The sequence below is a fragment of the Festucalex cinctus genome, chromosome 14 (assembly GCF_051991245.1).
Source record: "Festucalex cinctus isolate MCC-2025b chromosome 14, RoL_Fcin_1.0, whole genome shotgun sequence".
Taxonomy (NCBI): Eukaryota; Metazoa; Chordata; class Actinopteri; order Syngnathiformes; family Syngnathidae; genus Festucalex; species Festucalex cinctus.
In genome coordinates, this window is record NC_135424.1 from 16,000,192 (window position 1) to 16,022,411 (window position 22,220).

General features: G+C 40.9%; 1 protein-coding gene across 2 annotated transcripts in view; it reads left to right on the plus strand.

Moving 5' to 3' along the window:
• Positions 1 to 22,220, plus strand: part of unc5b (unc-5 netrin receptor B) — a 56,720-nt gene that overhangs the window by 30,926 nt on the left and 3,574 nt on the right. The window contains exons 2-13 of one of the 2 annotated variants that reach the window (XM_077495450.1): positions 7,883 to 8,113; positions 8,322 to 8,465; positions 8,724 to 8,827; positions 10,496 to 10,676; positions 10,915 to 11,082; positions 11,802 to 11,966; positions 15,992 to 16,024; positions 19,328 to 19,522; positions 19,868 to 20,236; positions 21,194 to 21,281; positions 21,450 to 21,624; positions 21,686 to 21,925. In XM_077495450.1, the coding sequence (XP_077351576.1) occupies positions 7,883 to 8,113; positions 8,322 to 8,465; positions 8,724 to 8,827; positions 10,496 to 10,676; positions 10,915 to 11,082; positions 11,802 to 11,966; positions 15,992 to 16,024; positions 19,328 to 19,522; positions 19,868 to 20,236; positions 21,194 to 21,281; positions 21,450 to 21,624; positions 21,686 to 21,925 (2,093 nt within the window). The remainder of the gene's footprint in view (positions 1 to 7,882; positions 8,114 to 8,321; positions 8,466 to 8,723; positions 8,828 to 10,495; positions 10,677 to 10,914; positions 11,083 to 11,801; positions 11,967 to 15,991; positions 16,025 to 19,327; positions 19,523 to 19,867; positions 20,237 to 21,193; positions 21,282 to 21,449; positions 21,625 to 21,685; positions 21,926 to 22,220) is intronic. The other variant, XM_077495451.1, reaches the window with a different exon arrangement.

Genomic DNA, 22,220 nt, shown 5'->3' on the forward strand with positions numbered 1-22,220 from the left:
TTAATGTGGTAACTTCATTATTTTTCATGTACAATTAATACCTTTAAAAAGGAATTTGTCTACTTGCTGTCGACTGATGATGACATCACATGTGCTGAGGAAGTAGGTAACGAGCAATCATGACTCAGTTTACTGACCAAACCCACAAAACAGGTGAGCCATGATTGGCCGTTACCTACATCCTCAGCACAGGTGATGTCATCATCAGTTGACAGCAAGAAGAAAAAATACTTTTTAAAGGTATTAATTGTACATGAAAAATAATGAAGTTATCAAAATTATTCTGGACAAAATATTAACTTTTTACGACTAAAAATTGTTCAATGAATCAAGTATTCCATTAAATGCCATTTTTGAAAGTACAACATGCACATTTGTATCTGAATACGGTACTGCTTGATAGGAGCAAAGCTTTTGGCTTTCTGTTCACACAGCAATTTGTCCTCAGTGAGTCACTTGTACTTCATAGCTGTGGGCGCTTGTACCTATTTGTGTGTTTACTGGCGCCATTTGAATCCAGCAGGCAGGACCGGAGTCGAGGGAGAAGGACGAGAAGCATTTTTATGTCAGACACCCAACTGGAGTGGAAGAAGGAGGAATGATTTGCTGTTATTGTTGTTTTTCTTCCTGGCAGGACACCTGAAATAGACTGTACAGAGGGAAACTTGCATAGGTCTCCTTGCTCTTTATTGTAACGTCTCCCTGTTGTTTAACAACTACACTTTGCACATTTGAGCGCAGTGTAAAGAAAAGTACGTTCTTTTGAATCCTCACTGGAGTCCTCATGCTGAGATTTGGAAAATATGATTGTGTGTTTATGAAGCATGCACAAGTGAGAGCTTGAGAGGCCATTTTCCCATGATGCTGAAATATGCACACATCAACTCGATTCAGTTGTTCATAGCCCCGTCCTTTCTCCACTCTACTTGTCGGTTAGTGTCTCTTGACCTGACTGGCCAAGCCTTCTCGTCTTCTCAGCATGTCACTTTGGTCCAGCCCCAGTCCTGCCTTCTTGTCTGGTCACGCTCCATTACTGTCACATAGATTAGGCTCTCATTGTGCCACACACTCACAGCTATTTTCACAAAGTGGTATACATTTGGTACAAAGAAACAGACTAGATGTTTGGTACTGTTTTGGCGTGTGACAATAAAAATGGTGAGTAAAAAAATGGCTTTGCTATGTGAGATGTGTAACATTTCGTAGCCTTAAGCCTAATTTATGCCTCCACGTTTGCTCTTGCGTTGATGACCGCCGTAGGTCATAAATTTTAAGTGCCGCGTCGCTCGTGGCCGGCTGCGGTGCACACGTCGCCAATCCTTGAACGCCGTCAATGGCGGGGCGTAGCTCGCCTCTAAAGTGCTCCACGGTCGTTGTTCACTAAGGGACACACCTCCTCCGCTCCGGTGCGCACGAAGCACGAATGAACGGCAACCGTTCCAAAAAACTCTACGTGGTGAAACGCTCGCGAAGGAAGCGTTCCAGTTCACCTTTTCGTTTTTTGTGTGAACTCAGCATGATAATGCAGCAAATTTTTCATGCAGGTCATGGTAAAGGTTTAATCGATGCTCTGTGTTTATTGAATTTGGTGGGGGTTTTTTTTCCATGTAGTAGTCTAGTCTAAACACAACATTCTGATTACTATTGCCTTTGTGGAATATGAATTCATGCTAATTCGAGGATGGTCGAAAGTCGGACTTTGAGTTCAAACCAGGAAGTGTGTACAGGAACACCCCCTTGAACTCGGAAATTCCACTTGCGAAGTCTGAAAAAAAAAAGGACCCCGACTTCACCGAGGGACTACAAGTGACGTGACTCTACAATAGACCCTTCCAGCTGATGTCACTGCTTATCTTCCGCTGCGCCTCACGGAGGGCAAACATCCCATAACACATAACACAATATATAGACCTTGATTTTTTGCGAGCGTTTTTGTTAAAAGGTGTGAAATATGTCAAGTGTCATAAAAAACGTCCCGAGTAGGACACTACATTACTGCGACTCATTGAAACCAGCCGTTTGGAGCCGCTAGCTACAAAAAAGGATTTTGTTAGAGGGCAAAGTAGAAGCGGAAGCTTAGGGTTATGTTGTTTTTGCTTGAAACAGTACCTCAATCACTACTTTCATGGTGTAAATTGTCATTCATTATATCGTTTATGTCCGGATATACTTGTCTTGCTGTATATCGAAGTTTTCAAGCTATCTTAGCTTGCTAGCTGCTAACAAACAAATTGACGCCCTGCCCTCCACCACAAGGGGCGCACTTAAACGTGACGTCACGCTGGAAGGGTCTATAGTGACCCCTTTGGAAACAGGCCATGAATGGTAAAACACAATTTACTTGAGTATAAGACTAGATAGCTTTCTTCATTTATACATATTCGACATAACTTCACGTTACAGACATTCACAGAATGTTTGTTTCCATCTCTGGGGGCGGTCATTTTGGCACTTACTGTCAACTGAAAATGACATCACAGTTGCTCAGGTATACAACCAATCATGGCGCACCTGTTTTGTGAGTTTGATCATGTCATCACAAGCTGAGCCGCAATTGGTCGTTACCTGACCCCTGAGCAACTGTGATGCCATTTCTGTCGACAGAAGTGGCAAAATGGCCGCCCCTGAAATGGATTAAAACAGGTGGATGCAGATGCAATGCTAATCAGAATGCAAGTTCAAACTAGTGGGGGCACGTTCAACTTATTATTGTCAAAGAAACTTTTTTGAGACGTTGACCCATGTACATATATTATGTTTTTGATGATTATTAACAATAATAAATGATAGGACAATGAATTGAACTCCAAAACGATATCAAAATGGAGCAAATTGTACACCTTAGAAATGGTCCAGTATGTGTTTGTTGAACCCTGTGCTTTCCAACTGTCAGTTGTCTGCCATTAGAGCAACAAAAGTCTTGTTGTGCCGCACTGCAAGGAGTTGTGGTCTCGAAGGCTCCTCCTATCTGCACAAATTGCCGGCTGCTGAGCTCTGATGGATGTTTGTACACTGGCCCAAAAACACAGATTCCACTTAAAACCTCCCAGCTCCATTATCCCTGAAAGAGACCGGGCAAGAGAAAGAAGCTGTCTGTTGCTCTCTTACCTCCATCATCTAAAAGTGTTTTAATTAAAGTGTGTTGGCCCCAGAACACACCCACCCACACACGCACATGAAGTAAGAGGTTTATCCAAATTTGCAGGGCTCTTCTCTCATTCTTTCTAACGGAACCACCATCTCACTCTATTTGTCTCTGGTGCCACTCACCCCACCCCCCTTATTCTCCCCTTGCCTGCTCTCCTCGTGCCTGAAGAGTGACAGGCAGTGTTTTTTTTTTTGTTTTTTTTTCAGCTGATGTTTGAACACCGAACAATCAATGCTGGGCAAAGAGAAAGAGCGTGGGTGAAGGGTGGGGAGGAGCAACACAATTGGTTATTGACAGAGAATTCAAAGTCTGAAAGGCTGGAGGCGACATTCAAGCAAGAGGACAGAGGGAGACAACAAACAGAGAGAGGGCGTGAGAGAAGCACCGTGACAATTGTGGTCCATGTTCAGATGTGTTAACGTTTTGCTCACGCTTGTGTGCACCTGCAAGTCTACCCACTTACAGTTGTGCATGTAACTTTTATCGAGGTTATGCACGGCATAGCTGTTGACTTACTGATGTCTCAAAGTAAAGTTGTTTTCCGTAACTGGAGTGGATTTCCTGGTCAGGTGATCTGCACTAATGATAGATTGAACATAGGGCGGTGCCATTAATCAAAATTCAATTACAATTTCAGTTGTTGTTAGTGTTGTTCGATACCGTTTTTTGGCCCCGGATTCCGATACTCAGCCTTGCAGTATGGCCGATGCCAATACCATACCGATGCCTAAGGTTTTATTTTTTCTCAACAAAAAATAAAAAATAAAAGAAAAAGCTGTCTTGTCATTGGTTCAGAGCATTCAAGAGCCAATAGGATCTTAGATCGGCATACAGTGAACATGTCACATATCAGTGAATGTCGTGCACGAGCAAGACACAAGATGCTGCATCCAAAGTCCTATATTAGCGTCGGAAATAATGATACCAACATGTTACTTGTTAGTACTCACCGATACTTATAACACTGTTTTAATGCAGTATCGGAGCCTCTGCCGATACCAGTATCGGTATCGGAACAACACTAGTTGTTATACTCCAGAATTACAAAATCAGCATAATCGTAAATAAAAAAAATACTAATACTAATTTTGAGTTGTTTAAATTTATACATTTGCACTTTTTTATTTTTAAATAACTAATTTAATACATTTTATGTGGTCCTAAAGTAACATGAATAATAGTGTTTTCAAACAATTTTATTTTTCTTAATATTTTTTTAAGTTTCAAAATGTTCTTGTTTTGTATCAGAAAAAAATGATTGTCCTAATTATGATTTCAATTATTCCGAAAATAATTGTTATTAATATTTTCTTCATAATTGAGCAACCCTAGATGAGCATTTCGGATGAAGAAATATTAGTTTGTCTGTGTTTTTTTTTTGTAATTAAATTTAGCCTTACTTCTAGACAAAAAAAAACAACAAAAAAACAAAACTTGATTTAAAAAACAAACAAAAAACAATTGTTCATTTGCTATATTATATCATGTTATATCATATTCTATCATGTTCTAAACCCTTGCTTCCTGTTCCTGGGCTTAACCTGTTAAAAAAAAAAATGCTCCACAAAATTAAAAAGTTGCTCCTCAAATGAAGTAATTGATTCACAAAACCGCTCCACAAAGAAAATAATTATTTCGAGCCCTGGATTTCACAAAATGTAAATTCTGACTCTGCGTTATGTTATTTGGGCTTTTTTTTTGTGACCTCGAGTCATACATCAATTCATTCTCTCATGCATCACTGGCCCACGCATTGCTTTAGACATTTTTCTCGCCTTATGCTCGCCACAAGGCACACGGTTGTGTGCTGAAAGCTTTTAAGACCCAGTCGTTGTTTTTGTTGAACATGTTTGAATGTGGGGGAGGATAATGTCTGGTATACTGTATGTGTCGTTTATGGTGCCAATTTTTATTTATTTATTTATTTATTTTGCCCTGACCAAAATGGAGCTACGTAGTGAACCTTAGTGTCTGACATTGGTTTCTCAATAATGCCTGTTTTGTGCAAGGAGGCATAAGTCAACTACTCGAGTATTACCTAAGGTTGCACTTACAGGTTAATGAAAATATTTTGTCAGCGCAGAGTCTTTGTGTAAAAATTGTTTGGATAACTTGTAAGGATGACCGATGAATAGGTGACTTGGGGTTTAGAGAGAGTACTTCAACAATTCCTCCACTATTCATTAGAATCCAACTGCTCTTGGCTTGAGAGCCTCGCAAACTTGCACTCCCGCTTGCCATCACTTTCTGTGTTCCGCTTTGCTTTGCTCTAATGTCTGAGCAAAGAGTCTGTCAGGGGGAAAAGTGGGCTAGACGGCGGTTGGTGGAGAACTGTTCATGTTCCTAAAATAGACGATTGTAACTCTCTAAGTAGTTTCTCTTGTTCTAAGGTTGTGGCATAACTGATCACGTTGAGCTTGATACATTTATAACACCATGAAAATGTACCTGCCCAGAGTCTCATTGTTGAAACCCTCCAAATATCCGCCTCCACACATTTTTTTTTAGTTTTTATTTGATCAAACCGAGATGTGAAATTGAGGTTGGAGAGCCGTGGGATTGTGATATTGCCGTGTTTGAATGTGAAAAGCTTGACGGAATGATGAATTGAATAGATTGGTGGAATTTGCACCACTGGACATGTTTGGAATAAAAAAAGAAAAGAAAAAGAAAACTGTCATATTCTAAAATGCAGAATGATTATTGCTGAGATGCTGTAGTCTGCCATAAGGTCCCCTTTTGGAATAAAGAAAGAAAAAAAAAAGGTAAGTCTAGCAAGACCAAGCTATAAATTTCATCTTGGTTGGCCGTGGTTTGCGTTTCTGCTGCAGTTGTGCTTTGGTGGAACGGCGACGGTTGCATCAGCTCCATAAATAGTTACATCACACCATACCAGAGAGATAGTTGGTACTTCATAAAACAAAGAAATAAAAGTGACACCCTGCTAGGAGCGCAAACAGTTATCTGTCAACGAGAAACACATAAGATGTTGGTAGCTGCCAAATATCTCAAGGAGAAGAAGACCCGGCTAACTTTTTTGTATTATGTTAAAATTCCTGCATCCACACCACTATTAAAATTCACACCATCAGTGTGATTATTTTGGACAGTAAGTAATTTTTTCATCTACCCGCACATGTGTTTTATTCCTGTTCTTGAATATTTTTTGTTGCTGACAAAGTTCTGTTCCACACTTCAGCCCATGTATTAGTGATATAGTGAAAATGTCCACTTGCATTGAAGGACCTTGACGTACTGACAAAAGTGTAACTCAATTCTATATGACAGAACATTGCCCATTATGATCAAATGAGAGAGACGAGGCAAACTATTACTGACTAATAGCGTAGCAACAACATTCTTATCATTAGGGACATTTTCATACGACTAGACAAACATATCATCCCCCCATATCATCATGCATTATCATCATAAAGGACATAGTAACTGCATAAGCATAATACAGTGCATCCATAATGTAATGACCCCAAGATCTGCATAAGCATAAGATAAAGTGCGCCCACAAATGTTCATGTGTTGCTATGCTCCTAGTAAACAAGTTAGTCTGTAGCACTGCATCCACCATATATAACAGAATAAAGCCTATATGATAAATTAAGTGTGATGAGGCAAACTATCAGTGAATAATAGCATAGCAACTGACACTGTTCACATCATAATGAACATTTGCATAAGAATAGACAAACAGATCATCATCTAGCGTTATCATAATAGAGCTGTCAAAATTAATCAATTGACAAGTAATTAATTATCAAATTAATCGACAACTATTAATAATCAAGTAAACGTTTTGAGCCATTCTTTAGTTAAAATTTGTCCAAATCCTGATTTCAAAAGTACTGTAATTGTTTATTGATTTCTGTAGTCCTTCATGAAAGAAGACTTATTATCTTCTGTATTTAATCTGTTTTTACTTGGGAAAACAATGACCGAACTGCTAACATAATACAACATCAATATCCCCTTTTTTTAATCACTATATGAATACAAAGTACAAAATAAACACCAATCACTGATTAATAAACAGTAATCAGGGGCAAAAATGCTTTTGTAATATACTTTAATGCAAAATTAAAAAGAATCGAATAGTCGATTAATCAATTGCATAATCCATAGATTCATCGATTCTAAAAATATTCCATAGTGACAGACAGCACTACATCATAAAGAACATAGTAACTGCATAAGCATAATACATCCATAAGGTAATGACCCCGTGAACTGTAAACGCATAATAACCACAAAACATAATACACCAATATCATAACACTGCAGTGATAAATATTTGACTTGCGCCCCCAAATTTTCCGATGTTAGTGGCCTCTATGCTCCTAGTAAACAAATTAGTCTGAAGCCCTACAATAGAAGTTGCATTGAGTTGAATTCTAAAGACAGAAAGAGCATTTTAAAAGCAGCTAAAAGGATGGAAAATGGTGTCCTTTCTACTAGAAAAGCCTCTTTGCAGAAATGTCAGTGGCTCTGTGTCGTATTGAGCATGTCACCGGATAATGTCAGGATCAGAGCTGCCTGTCCAACGAAGGTCATCTGCTCCTCTCTTATTTAGAAACGCGGACTGCGGTCTCTCTGGAAGGCAAACGTTTTATTGACCAGATTTCTGGCAGGCTGACAAACAGAACAGCCGTCCATGTAAATGCTGAGGTGTGAGGAAGAACAATTATTATCAATCAGCTCTGTGTCTGTCATTGTTTTCAGAAAGCAGCGACTACAGTGACGGTGAGGTTCTCCCGGAATCGTATCCGTCAGCACCCGCGGAACCTCTCCCGGAGTTCCTGCTGGAACCGGAGGATGCTTTTATTGTGAAGAACCGGCCCGTTCAGCTTCGGTGCAGGGCGTCACCGGCCACACAGATCTACTTCAAGTGCAACGGGGAGTGGGTCAATCAAAATGACCACGTCACAAGAGAGAGCTTGGACCAGGGCACAGGTGAAGATCACAGATTGCCCAGTGAAGAAAACTACAGATGTCACCTTGTATTTTACAGACCTAAACAGCATACTCAATTACAAGCAGCGTTTTCAACTACATGTTCCATTAGCTCCTTCAAGGTTTTATGTGCGCGATAACTGCATTTGGCCTGCAGCCAACTCATTGTCGATGTGCATTATCGCTCTCGATCGCCCTTTCCCCACAGGCCTCGTGGTGAGGGAGGTAGACATCTCAGTGTCGAGGACCCAAGTTGAGGAGCTGTTCGGGTTGGAGGATTACTGGTGTCAGTGTGTAGCCTGGAGCTCAGCCGGCACCACCAAGAGCAACCGCGCCTACGTCCGCATCGCATGTCAGTCTTTTGCAACTATTTTTAAATCATTTTTTCCCCCTCATGTCAGCTGACAAGTATACGTGTAAACTAACATGCCGTCATCCGGCATGACCGTGTGAGTTGTCTTGTGATTGACAGTCTTGTGAAGGTACGAATGGAGAAAAAAAAAAAAGTGACAGCATGCAACTGTATGTACATACCGTACATGTAAAGTGAATGTCATTCAAGTGTCACAAAGCAACTTTCACTAACTGCGGATGTGTTTCTGCCCTCTAGACTTGAGAAAAAACTTTGAGCAGGAGCCACTGGGACGGGAAGTGCGACTTGAGCAGGAAGTCTTGTTGCAGTGTCGTCCCCCGGAAGGCATGCCCTCCGCTGAGGTACAACTTTCTTACATCATCCATTCTTCATATGGTGTTATTGTGGTTTTGGAAGCCAGGGAATGCATTTCATGAAAAGTATTCCGTCCCTCGCCACAGAGGTTTTGTGCATTCAGAACATTTGTCAAATCATTGTACATTCAATTAACAATCATCAGGTTCACTGATCTCTCAATAGTTTTCCATATTGAGCAAGAATGAAGAATTTCATAGATAATTAACCTTTTTATACTCAAATTTGAGCAGTCTCACTGTGCTTCTCTGAGAAGACAGAAATTGATCAATCATAACATTTCATGACAAGAACTTCTTTTTCTGTTTAGGAATGTAAGAAACAACTTTCATGAGACATCTTAATTAAGAAATGAAAATGTGATTCACTATTTTTTTCCACAATAAATGTGATTACATCAATATGGTAATAAGGCTAATATGTTAGCCTTCACAATTATCATTTTGGTGAAGGGTCATTTTCCAATGTACTAGCAAGAACGCTATAGATTTTTAAAGAGCTCTAATCCATGCTGTCAAGGTATTTTCAACAAAACCTCTTCAGACTACCAGGTGTTATATATTATTCATTTGGAAGAATGTCCAAAATAGCAGACTATTGCTCCATTTGAGGATGGTCGGAAGTCGGACTTTTCCGAGGTCAAACCAGGAAGTGTGTACGGGAACACCCCCTTGAACTCGGAAATTCCACTTGCGAAGTCGGAAGAAGAAAAAAAGTCGGAAAAAAGGACCCCGACTTCACTGACGGACTACAATGTGACATCACTCTGAATGGCAAAACACAATTTACTCGAATAGAAAACTAGATAGCTTTCTTCATTCATAAATATTCAACATAGCTCCACGTAGCGTAACGTACCTGACAGTATTGCTGCTATCTCCCTGCATGAAATTATATGGTCAACTACTTAACTGTATGGAATGCTTATGAAATAAGATTAAAACTATAAATGAAGCAAAATTACAAAAAGGTACGTTTTCTAGAGGTCAAAAGCAGTTTTGAGGACCAAAATAAAAAACAATTTATCACTATCCACCATTTTGATTGTTTACATTCGCCTCGAACGCTTTCTGGTCGGAACTGGGAAAAACCAACTTAGATATATCCGGCTTCCGACCATCCTCGAATGTAGCATAATTAGTGATGCTAAGTTGAGGGAGCTAGCTTACCCAAACAGCTAAACATTCATAAACAAACTTTCAAACTCCAGGCGGGCAGTGAAGTTTTCAAGTATTTATATTGAGAAAACTGGAACAAGAAACAGAAAATACAATCAATAAAGGCACTACATACGTGAATTATTATAGACACCAACAAAACCAGCCTATTTTAACAAATAGATATTGCGATTAGCATTAGCGCACTGATGATTAGCATTAGCGATGGTTAGCATTTTAAATCAACAAAATGTCATTAGATAGTCGTATTACGGTTACGTACAAACAATGCTTGAACAACGAACTACAGGAAAATGTGGAATTGTCTGCTTGTTTCTGTGAGATCCTGTTTCTGACTTGTGCTACATTTTTACAAACACACAAATACGTATGATCGCCTACTAGGTGACTTTGCGACAAAGTCAGGTTTTTCAACAAAATATGTTCTCCATAAAAGTATCAAGTTTGAGTAATGAGGTTCTGTCTCCATTAATTCAGGTGGACTGGCTGAAGAACGAAGATGTCATTGATCCTTCGCAGGATTCCAACTTTCTGATCACTATCGATTACAATCTAATAATCAAACAGGCCAGATTGTCAGACACGGCCAACTATACTTGCTTGGCTCGAAATGTGGTGGCCAAAAGACGCAGCAGCACAGCAACTCTCATTGTTTACGGTAACGCAAACGTTTTCCTCCTCTTCATTCCTATATACAAAACCGCAAAGTATCAAAATGTTTTGAAACTTAGCATTGTTATTGATGTCCTGTAAAATATTTGATTCAGCTCTTGTACTGGATTATTTAAGTGTATGTGATGACGTGACTATTATGTACACATGTATTTCATGATTGAAATCAAATGAAAAATTGGATTCACACGATCACTCATAAGTTTTGTGTCTTTGTATGTCAGTGAGCGGCGGCTGGTCCTCATGGACAGAATGGTCCGAGTGCAACACAAAGTGTGGGCGGGGCTGGCAGCGACGAACCCGTAGCTGCACCAACCCTGCCCCCCTCAATGGAGGGGCCTTCTGTGAAGGCCCCCCATTCCAGAGAGTGACTTGCACCACACTGTGTCCAGGTTAGCATGACCATCTCGTCTGTCTTATTTCTTCTCAAATGATGTATTTTAAGCAGTAACTTCAAATAACTGCTAACTAATTATTTTCTGTGTGTTAATTGACATCAGTAACAACCCATGTCTTATTTTTCCTAAGCACTTAAATGGGTAAAATCATCAGCACATATACAATCCGTTGACGTTTGCTCATGGTAATGTCAATGCTGAGTAGTAAGTCAAAAATCTAATACTAATAATACTAATAATTTATTAATACAGAAGTGACCCCGAAGTAGCCCGGTCTATGAGGACCCTTCAGAGCGGCTTGCAGCTCTAGTTATTAAAAATTATTTACTCCACATTGACCAGGTGTCTGAGGTGGTCAATAGAAATTTCTTTGTAAAATACAAAATAAAGGAAACATTAAAATCCCAACTTGGATGCATCTCCAATTTTCAGCACGGACGTTGCATCATCATTCGTGTCCGGTAATTGCTCCCATTTTGTCATTCACGTCACGGCCACTGTGTTAATTCAACGTTGTGACACTTGTTGCTTTGCCTGCCAGACCACCATGACTCAGAAATTAAACCATAAAAGGCATCTGCAAATTGCTAAATGATCCACTTTGACCTATTATATATTATATTCATTATGTCACGTAGTAAAGTCATGCTTAATTCATCGCTACTAAAGTATAATGGTGTGTAAATGTATTCACTTATCTCTTGTCATTCCAGTGGATGGAGGCTGGACAGAATGGGCAAAGTGGTCTGCCTGTGGCACAGAGTGCACCCACTGGAGAAGTCGCGAATGCCAAGCCCCCCCACCCAGGAATGGAGGCAAGCACTGCAGCGGGAGCATGATGGAGAGCAAAAACTGTACTGAGGGGCTCTGTGCACGCAGTAAGTAACCTGAGTAAATGTTGAACTCATCTTTCAACCTCAAATCATGAATACACACTAAACCCGTGCCAAGGTTTCATTTGCTTAGTATGTGAGAGAATATAGATTTTCTCAGGCCTCCATCAGGACAAATCCTCTTCGATTATATTTGTTGCCCCAGGTGGTCATTCAAATGATAATGGAACGTCTTTCAGAAAGTGATTTCTTTGCACAGTCAGGCCATTTTATAGGGTGCAGTGCATGTCAAAGTGATTTTGTACAGAAATGCATTCCTCAAGGTGTGAAAGCTCTTGCAGTAGTTTGGAAGAACATGAACCCTGCAGAGAGCGATGAGAGGAGATGAAAAATAGCTACATCCAAGACAGATGTTACAAGAAGGAACATGTTAGTTGGCAAAGTGAGAAAGCAGGCACGCCACATCGAAACAGCACAGATGGAGAGGGAGAGACGGTGAGAGAAATAAGCATGACACATCAGAGTCGAAAAATTAACGCCGTGTAAAGCATATGAGAATGAGTCAGACTCGCCCTGACACCGAGTGCGCGCCCCGTGATGAGCAGGGAGAGATTCGGCTGACAGCGCATTAGAGTCAAAGACACACATCAACAGAGGCCGCATACACTTAAGAGACATACACAAAAGCAACACGCCCAAGCAGTCGGACAAACCTCAAATACAACTGGGGATCGGCGCATCCTCAGAGGAAAGACCGAGCTTCACTTGCACGCTGACAAATAACACGCAATTGCTGACACAAACAGTCTTGAGTTAAGCAGCAGATTAGACAAATATATTTTGTGATCTAACACAACACAAGCCTCCGGGGGTCAAGAAAAGATGCACTCAAGTTTGTGACACAAAGGGAAAATGAGACGCTTTCCACTGTAGACGTTTTGTGAATGTGTCACTTGCCATGCTACAGATCACTGATTGACTTGTTTTTATTGTTTCAAATGTATTTTGGCTCTCTTGTGTCTCATTATTTGTCTTTCCTTAGAGGGTAAACAAATGCAGCTGTCATAAACGTCAATTTTTAGTTGCTGGCTTCCACTGTTGAATGAATGGGAGTGGTAGGAAACCACCCCAGCGAAGATTATTTTGACTCTTGGTACCTTTACTGGGTACACCTGCATGATTTCAAGTCAGTTAGTCAGTCAGTCTCTGTTTATTTCAATGTGCAAATTATTTTTAAATTTAATTTTAAAGACCCAGTGCTGCTTAGTGCCATCTAGTTGTCAAAGAATAGCATTAGAAGCACGCAGGAGCACGCATACTACGGTGGCTCAGAGAAACCATGTTTCGCAAGCCTACCACCAATTCTTATTTTGCGTGAGCAAACGAGCATCTCAGCAAGCGACGGTGACTTTGCAGCTGTTGTAAAGCCCGGTGAGCGACACCAAAAGACCGAGCGAGCCGGAATTAGCCAGAGCAGCTAACAAGAGGGGCGAGCTAGAGTTAGTTGGATCCATATAGGCTAGAGTGGCTAATGAGCAGCTAGCGGGAGGAGCGAGTTAAAAAAATAAAATAAATAATAAAGCTAGTAAAAGGTTGTGAGAGCAAAGCAGAAAGTGACAAGCGATGGGGCAGAATCACGGGAGTTAGTGACGATCACTCTGGATTAGTAAACTGTGGCTACAGATTAGCAAAAAATAAAAAATAAACTCTTACCCTGGCACCAGATGGGCTTCGTAACTAGGTAACTGATGCCGCTTTTCCATCGTTCCCGCACAGCTGGGTACGCAACCACACCAGACCACAACCGCCGGTTTTCCATTACAACTAGTGTTGTTCTGATACCGTTTTTTGGCCCCCGATACCGATACCGATACCCAGTTTTGCAGTATCGTCCGATACCGATACCATACCGATACTTAAGGTTTTTTTTCCTCGACATGAAAAAGCTGTCTTGCTATTGGTTCAGAGCATTCAAGGGCCAATAGGATATCTTAGATCGGCATGCAGTGAACATGTCACATACCAGTGAATGTCGTGCACGAGCAAGACACAAGATGCTGCATCCAAAATCCTATATTAGCTTTGGAATTAATGGTATCGGCATGTTACTTGTGAGTAGTCACCGATACCGATACTACTGTTTTAATGCAGTATCGGCACCTCTGCCGATACCAGTATCGGTATCGGAACAATACTAATTACAACTAGCGCACGGCGAGAATAGGGCAGCAACATTTGAGCCGTCCACGCCAAGCTTGCACTCCCGCATTGCGTGCGGATCTGAAATAACATTTCCCGAATGGCAAGTCGCGCCAACATTGAACCATATTTACAATTTAATATAGACCACCATGGATGAAATATTGCGATTCACGACCGGCTCGCGAAGACAGCTATTTCTGAATGGAGAGGTCTGCCGCTGTAGCTCTCATTCAAGTGAATAGGAACATACGACCAGCCTTGCGGTGTTTTTTTAAAACCACAAATATTACAAATCCATCCACAAGTACCTTTTAAATTGTAAATATAGTTCAGCGTTGTTGTAAACATTATTATATTTATTGTATAAAATGTATTTTTCACGACCGGCTCACGATGCTATTTGTGAATAGAGAGCTGCCGCTGGAGCTCTCATTCAAGTGAATAGGAACACACGACCAGCCTCGCGATGTTTTTTAAAACCACAAATGTTACAAATCCATCCACAAGTACCTTTTAAATTATAAATATAGTTAAGAGTTGTTGTAAAACATTATTATATTTATTGTATATACTGTATTTTTATGACTTTGGCGAAGCCCAGCGGGCGCTTCTGCCTCTCTCACTTAAAACAAGGAAATGGGCGTGTGCCACGGCGTTGCTTGAGGTGGCAGCGCCGTTGCTGTCGGCCAATCAGACAACAGGTGATCTCACGGCCCTGCTAGTCCCCCGACGACCGGCGCTGCAGAACTGCTGCCGAAAAGGTTCTAAACAGCTGTTACAACGGAACGGCTCGGCCACGAAAAAGTCCCGTGGAGACACTAACATCCGGGGACAAAAATTGCCGCTTCGGTGTGGAACCGATACGGTGGAAAAGCGCCATGATTGTACTTTAGCCAAAAAACATTCCATCGTCCAAAAAATGTAAAATAATTTGATCATAATGGTAAATTGAGTACTTATATAGTGCTTTATGGACACACCATATGTGGTCCAAAGCTCTTTACCAAGCCTCATATTCACTTTTTGAAAAGGAATGTGCTAAGACTGGGCTGCTGTGCTAACGTTAACGAGGCCGCGTCAACCTACGGAAAGGCTTTCCTTTTAAATTTAAAATAACTTAGCCTACTTTAACAACCAGGATCCCTTGTGTACTCTGGCCAAAGGCATAATGCTAAATCATAGGTATAAAGTTTTAAATCCATCCGTGTCGTGTCTGTCATACTAGTAGCTAGCTAGCGCTAAGCTAACTCTGACGGTTCATCTCTCAGGTCCGGTCTAATTTCTTTGAACCCTGGTTGAAATTGATGAACATCTGGGCACTGTTTGATATTTGTCCCCAAGCAGTTCCATCATCTGACTCCACACAGATACACACGCTAACTTTTCCTATTGCTTGGACTAAAGTTCCCATTTCCCCTCAAGTTGTAGCCTCCTTTCCTCTCTGTAAATACTTGTTTGTCTTCAGTGCCTCTCGCAGTAGTGAGATGTTTATAAAATGGAATGAAGGTGATACCACATTTTGCAGGATGAATAGAACGTTAGCAGTCTTGACAACACAATTTCAATCTCCTCCACATTCAGAGCCATCTCCTGCCACCATCTATGTTAGTCATGTTTAACTCCTTTTGATTGCCAATCTCGATAAACAGAAAAACAATTGCACTGGCCTTGGTATAGGACTATTCACGACTATTCACTCACATTTGAAACGGTTGACTATCTTTTTGAATTGGCCTTTTTTCTTTATCTTTCAGTTGGCTGAGGCACATTCCTTTGCTTTGTATTCTGTTACTCTTTGATTTGCATAACATGCAGTCCATTCAGTTCATATTTTTTTCTGTATTCTGTTTTTTCTTCTGTTCTAACAGATAAAAAGGTTTCTATTGAACATGCAAGCCATCGTAAGTTCGCCCACCACCATGATGTCACTTTCTATTTTGCTTTCATACTCATCATGTGTTGTCTGGCGTCCGTATGGTCCTAACATCTGTGTTGTGTACAGCGTTATCTTTTATTTCACATTCTCGTCAAAGAGGATGTCTCACCTACCTTTTTCACCTTAACATCACAGCTTGCCGCAAGTGAGAATTAATCAAAAAGCAAATTGTGAAATAAACAGAAAGTCAGCAGGTTCAAATGACAAGATGTCTTCCGAGCCGTGAGGTGGAAAGGCAGCACAGTTGATTTGTTCAGCTAATCCGTGATTTGGTTTAAAGTTAAAGTGATGCTAATTCCTTTAGCGCAATGTGACATGGGCTCAGGGGAGTGCAGCCTTAGTAATGCACCTAATTCCCTATTGTTCCATTTCTCGTAATAAGTGCGGACGGCTGTCGGATTTGCTTCCATGCATGAGCATGGAGGTGCTCCTCTTCCAGCAAGTCTGCCTCTGGCTTTCCTCCCCAGTTTTTCCTTCACACTACTCATTCCTTGCATCTCCTTCCACTTCGGCTCGGACTTGTTCTTCGTTGGCTTCAGATGTTTGTTTTTGTATATGTTTTGTCTGCCGTAGTTCCTATTGTAGTAAACAAACACTATGTGTAATTTGATTTTGATTTTGTTTTTTAATAACATGGTTCAAGTCATTTGAATTGTGTACTGTCTTGCAAGAATAAAAATAATATCTCTGCCATTGTTTAATCACCATCTGATTATGGTGGGTTAGCCATGACATCTTCCATGTTGTTACTTTTTCAGAGTTGTGTGCAGTGGTACAAACTTTGGTGCACTCTAGAATCAAAAAACATATGCATTGGCCAAGAAAGTAAAAACACGCAAAAAATTTGTCTTCACACTCACAACCTGTCCAAGAAAGGTGAAAAATAATGACCAACAAAGGGAAACTTAACGGGAAGCCTAGTGGTTTGCTAATTTCTTAGATGCGGGGAAAAAGAAACACATGAGAAAATGGTATGTATTTAAAAAAAACAAACAAAACATGTGTTCTGATGATTCTGGCTACTTTAAGATTCTCACCTCAATATCGCTAAGTTGTTTCATATTGTACCAAGTTTGCTACCAATTGAACTATAAATTAATAAAACACTAATAGGCAGTAGTTTATTGTGTGAGGAGTTCCCATCGAAATCAAACCTGACATGCCACAGTGCATCTTTTTCATGAATTGTTTTTTATTACCAAAACAACTTTACACACTGTCTTCCTGGCAAATTGATTGCAGATTGGCGGATTTATTCACTCAAACCTTTCAACTTCATTTTCAGCCCTCGATTGTGCATGCCTATGACACAGAAAAGTGTGAAAATGATAAAAGGCTGGCATACGTGGCCACTGCAAAAGCTGCAAGTGCTTCAATACCTCACCTCTGTCAATCGTCAACAAATTCATTTTTATCAGTGGCTCTTTAAAATAAAATCATAACTGTAAGGGGAGCCCAGCAGCAAATAAAAAGGGCAATTATTCCTAATTGCTGCTTTTAGGAGTCGTTGCATTGAGCCGTTTAATCCCAACCAGCAATCAGGCAGCAGCAAAGGAAGGAGATGGAGCCCAGTGGGGAGCAAGTGAACATAAAGTCAACATCTTCATCCATGTTGCTTTTACATCTTCCACTGTTTGTCCTTGTTGCTATACTGCGTGATCCTCTTAAATGGAATACTGGAAACATCCCAGCAGAAGTGTTGGCAAATCACATGCTCGGCTATAGACGAGAAGTGGTACGGGTCGCTGGCATTGCTCCGCCTCTTCCTGCAGTCTGTGAAGTGAGCGGCTCTTCAAAGTTATTCCAAAGAAGCAGATGGAGGAGGAAATCCTCTGTCCTCGTTTTAAATTTCTAAAGTTAAACCAAAGCTATTCTTGGCTCCACCTCAATTAGTGATAGTTTCACTTTTAGTGCTTATCCAGGTTCTTAGCAAAAGTATCAAACTCTCATCAGGATGTCTCATATTCACGAAGCAGTGCTCTTTCTTTGGTGAATGAAGGAAGATTTAAGGAGAGTATCTTTCACACGAGCATCCTTTGGGCCGTTTTAATTTAACTCTACTTTTTTTCTCCCCATTGACTGCATGCAGTCTAAACTCAAACAAAAAAAATAAATAAATAAAATCCAACGAAGCGTCTGAAAACGATACTTGAGTATAAGTACAAGTATCTTAACAGAAAATAACTTTTGTAAAAGTTAGTCACCTTCTGAAATATTACTTGGGTAAAAGTCTTATCAAGAATGTTCTATACCACTTTTTTTTTCAGACAGTATAAAAACACTATTCTTGAATAGTCATCGATACCAATACCAAGTACCACTAGTACTTTTTGATGCATTTTCAAGTAAAACAATGACAGATCATTTTTAAGAATACATCCTGATAAAGCATTTTTCCTTAATTTGAATGCAGTCAGTGAGAATTTTCTTTTAATTTCTAATTCCGAGTTCCTGATTGTAAAACTGCCACAAGTCATGAGTACTGATAGCTTGAAATAGCATGACCCGCTCATCCCTTGTCATGAAATATCTAACATTTGCTAAAAGTACTTTTCTTACATGAAATGTACTTAAGTATTGCTAGTAAAAGTATTGGGTTAGAATTAGAATGAGTACATGCATATTCATATCACATCAGTTCAGGCATTGCATCAACAATTTCTTTGCATTTTCTTTTGTAGTACCATTGTACAGTACATTCAAGACATTTTGTGGCATAAGACTAAAAGTTGAAAGACATCTAAATAAAGTAACGCACATATATGTGAAAATTCGACCAAAGTACAGTAACCAAATTTTTGTACTCACATGCTACGGATGGGCGAATATCAATATCGGGTACGTACCTTGTGGCCATTTTACAATTGTAAAAAGAAATTATAAATTACAATACAAACTTGACATTATTTGTATGCATTTTTAAGGAAAATTATACATTTAGATATATAGATTTTTCTTTTAAATGATCTTTCATTGTTTTTTTTTTGTTGTTTTTTTTTTTGTTTTTTTTGTGATGTATCAAATGTGATAATGGTATCGGTTCTTGGTATCGGTATCTACTCCAGAGTAAAGTACTCGTACTGGTATTGGTCCGAAAAAAAAGTGGTATCGAACATCTGTATCAGCTACATTACTGTTGACTATACTGTCTGTAACTAGCACTTGTTAACCGCTTTCCCCTTCAGCAATCTTTGCAAGTGCAACTTTTCGTACTAACTTTTTTTTCCTTTTTTTTTTTCCTTTTTTTTTTTTTTTTTTTTCCTCTCAGCGCTGGCGCCAGAGATGGGTGTAGCCGTCTACGCCGGTCTGGTCGGTGCACTGCTGCTGTGCGTGATCCTGGTGCTGTGCGTGGGCGTGCTGGCGTACCGCCGCAGATGCAGCCACCTCCACGGAGACATCACGGACTCTTCTTCCGCCCTCGCCGCTGCCTTTCACCCTGGCAACTACAAGCCTCCCAGACAAGGTGAGTTGACACACACAAACGTACACCCACGGTCTTTTATTTCCCGTTTTATTTTTGCTCCTACTCATAGAAGCGCGTCACATTTGATTCCACTTTCAGCACCGCGTTCTATTTTTATCGGGATTTCTTTTTATACCATTATCTCCTCTCACGTCTCCCTTCTTGACCACATTACATTTTTTAGAGTTCAAAGCATTTGTCATGGTATCTCGTCTCTTGTTCTGGCCATCAAATATTAATTAGCAACATTAATCCATTTCACTTGCATCACTTTTTGCACTCTCAGCTGCGGCCGCTTCATTTCTGCAGATAAGAGAAGAGCCTCTCTCTATCTTGCGTCCACAGATAACCTCCACCCGCTGCATCCGTCCGCTCCTCCTGACCTGACGGCCACAGCGGGGCAATTCCGCGGGCCGCTCTACTCCTTGCAGCAGGGCGTGAACGAAAGCCACCACAAAATCCCCATGACCACATCCCCCCTGTTGGACCCCCTGCCAAGTCTCAAAATCAAGGTGTACAACTCCTCCACACTTTCGTCGCTGGAGATCCCCGCTGATATGTGCTCGGGAGACGGCGAGATCCTCAGCCTAAAGTCGGTGGGCACTGGTGGGAGGGAGCGACAGTTTCACAGCCACACGCTGTCCAGAGAGCCTGGGCTGAGCACCAGTGCCACCCTGGGGCACCTTGGGGGGCGGCTCACCATCCCTAATACAGGTACTCACCGCAAGCATTAAAACTGTAAAAGGGTCCTGAAATTGGGAGACTGGTCCTAAAATCACATGGTCATGGCTTTAATAATAACAAAAGTGCATGTATAGAGACAAAAAAAAAAAAAACACAACTTAATTTAGCGTTGCTAATGCTACGCATTTTAGCAAATTCCCTTGTAGGAGTGTTAGAATGAAAAATGACGGACTTCCTGTTCAATTTCGGCCACTAAATTTTGTGTTTATCAGTGATATCAGTGTCAGGGGTTCATTTAAATTCTCGTTCATTTATTTAACTTCCCAGGGGGCGCTATTGAGTTTTCACAGGCCATTTTCAGTACATTTTCACCAACATACAAAAAAAAGTGAGCATTCTGGTCAACAAAAGTCAGTTCAGGTGTTGTAAGAAGAAAATGAAAATAAATAAATACATATAGGCTGTGGACTATAATATCATTAAACTAGCACTGATTGTTGCGGAGATGCATCCTGAGCATTGTTGCAGTGCCATTGAGCAAGTCGTCAAACCCTCAAAACATGAAATGGTACAGAAGCGTGGAACTGCCCATGTGGAGTAAACATTTTGACCGCGTACGTTCAAACGAGTGATGAGGAAATGAAGCTTCATGAACCACTTGCAATATTTTGTCCTCCTTTAGATGGTGCTCTTGGTTTAAAAATAAAGGATAGTCAAGTGCAATGAAATTGATTACATTTTCACTGCAGCTTTAAACCAAGACCACCATCTAGAGGAGAAAATAAATATTGCAAGTGGCTTATGACGCTTCATTTCCCCACACTAGTTTGAACGTATTTGCAAGAATGTTCCAAATTGTAGGCTATTTGCGAAAAACAGATATCCATAGTATTTATTTATTGTGTCCTGTCAGTGTACTCACATGAAAAATGTATTTATGTGACAAAGTCTGTCCCAGATTACACACAAAAAAAACTTTTCCTGTAGGTGTGAGTCTGCTGGTCCCGCCTGGCACCATCCCCCAGGGGAAGTTCTATGAGATGTACCTCATCATCAGCAAATGGGACAAAACGACGTAAGTGATATCGTCTTTATTTGCAACCCACGTCACTTTGCTCATCAATCTCGCTTCAGTCGGACATGTTATGACTCACCTGTTGTGTCAGGTTCAACAAAAGGCACACCTGTGCTCTTCAAAGTCGATTGTGATGTTTTGATCCGACCTGTTGCGCGGCGTTCGCAGGTTGCCATCTGAGGGCAGTCAGACTGTGCTGAGCCCCGCAGTGAGCTGCGGTCCATCTGCTTTGCTGCTCAATCGCCCCGTTGTCCTCACCTTACCGCACTGTGCCCAGCTAGACACGCCAACACCTGACTGGACACTCACACTCAAGACGCAGACCCACCAGGGTGCATGGGAGGTGAGACTGCCCCGTGTATGAGTGAGACAATGTCTCTATTGACTCATCTTTTCCCTCTCAGGAGGTGCTGACAGTGGGAGAGGAAAGTTTTTCTTCTCCGTGCTATCTGCAGTTGGAGGAGGAGTCTTGTCATGTTCTCATGGAGCAGCTGGGCACGTACGGCCTGGTGGGTCAGTCGTGCCCCCCGCATCCGGCCTGCAAGCGCCTTCAGTTGGCTTTGTTCGCACCCCGAGCACCTTGTCTCTCCCTGGACTACAGCCTTCGCGTTTACTGCATCCATGACACCCCTCATGCACTCAAGGTGGGAGATGGGGTTTCTTTTCTTTAACAATTACGATATATCCTCAAGTAGCGGACTCAGCTCTAGTAGGCCTATTTTCGTGACTTGTGATATTCATCAGCACTTCACCTTTGAAAAATGCCAAATATTTAACCAGGCATATTTGAAATAAAATCAACGTGCTTGGTCACAAAAGAAACAAAATTGCCCACCACATCTGCAGTAGAAAAAAAATCCAATCATTTTACAGCTCTTCTCTTCGTATTTGACTGTTTAGAAGCGACCTCCAACTGTTTCTGGTGCAGTGTCACACTGC